Source organism: Penaeus japonicus, unplaced genomic scaffold (genome assembly GCF_977035675.1).
Source record: "Penaeus japonicus unplaced genomic scaffold, GWHDUDI00000001_assembly GWHDUDI00000030, whole genome shotgun sequence".
Classification (NCBI taxonomy): Eukaryota; Metazoa; Arthropoda; class Malacostraca; order Decapoda; family Penaeidae; genus Penaeus; species Penaeus japonicus.
In genome coordinates this window covers 32,243,859-32,246,358 of record NW_028234432.1, presented here as the reverse complement: position 1 = coordinate 32,246,358, position 2,500 = coordinate 32,243,859, and the positions used below count along the sequence as shown (strand labels likewise).

The 2,500-nt window shown below is 39.4% G+C and overlaps 2 protein-coding genes across 5 annotated transcripts in view; both read right to left on the bottom strand.

Annotated features, from left to right (window-relative positions):
- Positions 1 to 163, bottom strand: part of LOC147468275 (uncharacterized) — a 495-nt gene extending 332 nt beyond the window's left edge. Inside the window, exon 1 of the mRNA XM_086555284.1 lies at positions 1 to 163. This exon is cut by the window's left edge and continues 332 nt beyond it. Coding sequence (XP_086411410.1) covers positions 1 to 43 — 43 coding nt within the window. The 5' untranslated portion in view covers positions 44 to 163.
- The window catches only part of LOC122260534 (ADP-ribosylarginine hydrolase CG3568), a 24,204-nt gene that overhangs the window by 12,085 nt on the left and 9,619 nt on the right, over positions 1 to 2,500 (bottom strand). The gene's annotated exons all lie outside the window — the stretch shown is intronic.

Genomic DNA, 2,500 nt, shown 5'->3' with positions numbered 1-2,500 from the left:
CTGCTGCTTCGAGGCCAATTCGTCTACTGACTTCTACTGCCATGGACTACACCACCAGGGTATGAAAAGCTCTTTTGGACACCAGTGTCTTCACCGCAAGCACAAATCGACAAGGTGGGTTCTCCTAGGAGTCACCCTAAATCCTGAATCTTGGTCTAAGAGACCTGAAGACCCAAGGGCTTCGCCTCACCGGAGAATGCATCGAGAGCCTCACTAGGGTCTCTAGTGATTTTAAGATGCTGGCAACATCAGCAAAATCAAGGTCAGTGACCTTGATACTACTCAGCGTTGCTCAGCATTGACTTTGGATGACAACTCTACCAATATTCAGTCCTATGTTAGTGTTGAATAGCACTGAAGCAAGAAAACGACACCCCACACTTTGCAGCACTTTCTGTATCAGTATACAGGCTCGCCATTACTTCAGCAATCCTCGCTGGACCTCCTCTGCCCCAGGATATTCCCGGATGATTCCCGAGTCAAAAGCCTTCTTGAGATCGATGTAGGCTGCAAGCATCCCACGCCCGAACTCTTGACAGCGCTCGACAGTAACAACAGGAGTAAAGCAGGAGTGAAGTACGATCGCTCCAGTCTCTGGTGCCTCAGTAAGTGGCTTCTGATAAGTCTCAGTGACTGCTGCATTCCATGCGACCCCATTTCCTCTTCCAGAGCGGGATGACCACGCCTCTCATTGGGTCTGGGGGAATGTTACCGGACCGCCACATGGCCGCCGGGACAACAGGCAATCCAAAGGCTCACTGTCAGACTTTAGCAGTTTAGCTGAGATGCCGCAGACACCTGCTTCCTTTTGGAGATCGCCTCAGGGCAGCGGGTCTCACTGACAGAGGGGGGCGGGCCCGGCGTGGGGGGGAGGGGGGGGGTAGAGATGGGATCTGGACTTCAACGACATCCACGTCAAGGACCAGCTGCTCAAAATACTCAGCCCAACACTCTCACATCTCAACGGGATCTGAGAAGACCTGGCAATTCCCTAAGCAAACTGCAGTCGCCTCTGTGGTTCCTCATCCGAGCCAGAGGGCGACCACCAGCCGGCCAGCCTCTGTCCCTGGGGCTCGAGTCTCTCCCGAGGCGTGAAAGTCTGTCTTGTTCTCGGGCAATAATGACGTAAAGACGAAATGATGATAATGATGTAATAATGTAAATGAAAAGTTCTAATTACAATAGTATAATAATGATGACAACAGTGATGATGATAATAATAATAATAATAACCCTTATTATTTCTATTACTACAACAATAATAATATTCACAAAACAATAATAAAAGTAATAATAAGAAAATAATCCTTATCCTGACAAAAATAAAAGAACCAATTATTGTGACTAGATTATAGTAGATTAGACAGTAATGAGAATCCTCTAACATTAACAGAATGTTAATACAGATAATACAAATAATGTACAAATTATTTTTACATTACAAAATATAATTCATAAAAAATTGACAAAGATAAAAAAGAATTACGACAAATAGTGGCTAAAGTGAATATGAAATACAAATAAGACTCAAAAGATTATTAACTATAAAAACTGTAAAGATATATCTCGAAATTTCTTAAACTGAAATCATTCTTCGTATTACTACTTATACTTTCATAGAAAACTGACAAAATTTGAGGGCTAACTCAAGCATTTTAGCGGTCCCTAGTCACGCTTACTATACCACTCCTTATCTGGCGCATCATCAATTATACCTTGTCATCTTACATACTCGAGGCACATTCTCTCGCTCTCACTCTCCCTGTCTACGTCTCTGTTTCTCACACTACACTCTGTCTGTCTGTTTCTCTCTTCCACTCCCTTCGTCCTACCTCTTTTTTTGTCTACCTTTCTGTTTATCTCCCCCCCCCTCTCTCTCTCTCTCTCTCTCTCTCTCTCTCTCTCTCTCTCTCTCTCTATATAATATATATATATATATATATATATATATATATATAATATATACATATATATATACACACACACAGACACGCTCCTCGTCATTATATATATATATATATATAATATATATATATATATATATATACAAACATACATATATATGTATATATATATGTATATAAAAATATATTCATATATAAAAACATACCTATACACACACAGACATATATATATATATATATATATATATATATATATATATATATATATATATATTTTTATATATATATATATATAGACATATATATATATATATATATAATATATATATATATATATATATATATATATATATATATATATATATTCCTCCATCTCGTTCTCACTCTCACTATTTCCCTATCTCTAACTCTCTCTCCCCATATTGTCACTTCCTTCCTTCCCCTTTCTTCGCCTTCCCTTTCCTCCTTTTCCTGTATCTCCTTCCTGCGTGTTCACGTTTTATCTCAGTTTCCCATCAAAGCCCTAATTTATCAATTTTCTTTCTCATCGTATAATTGCCATCCTCCAGAATGTCTCATCCTCTTCCTGCCCCCCC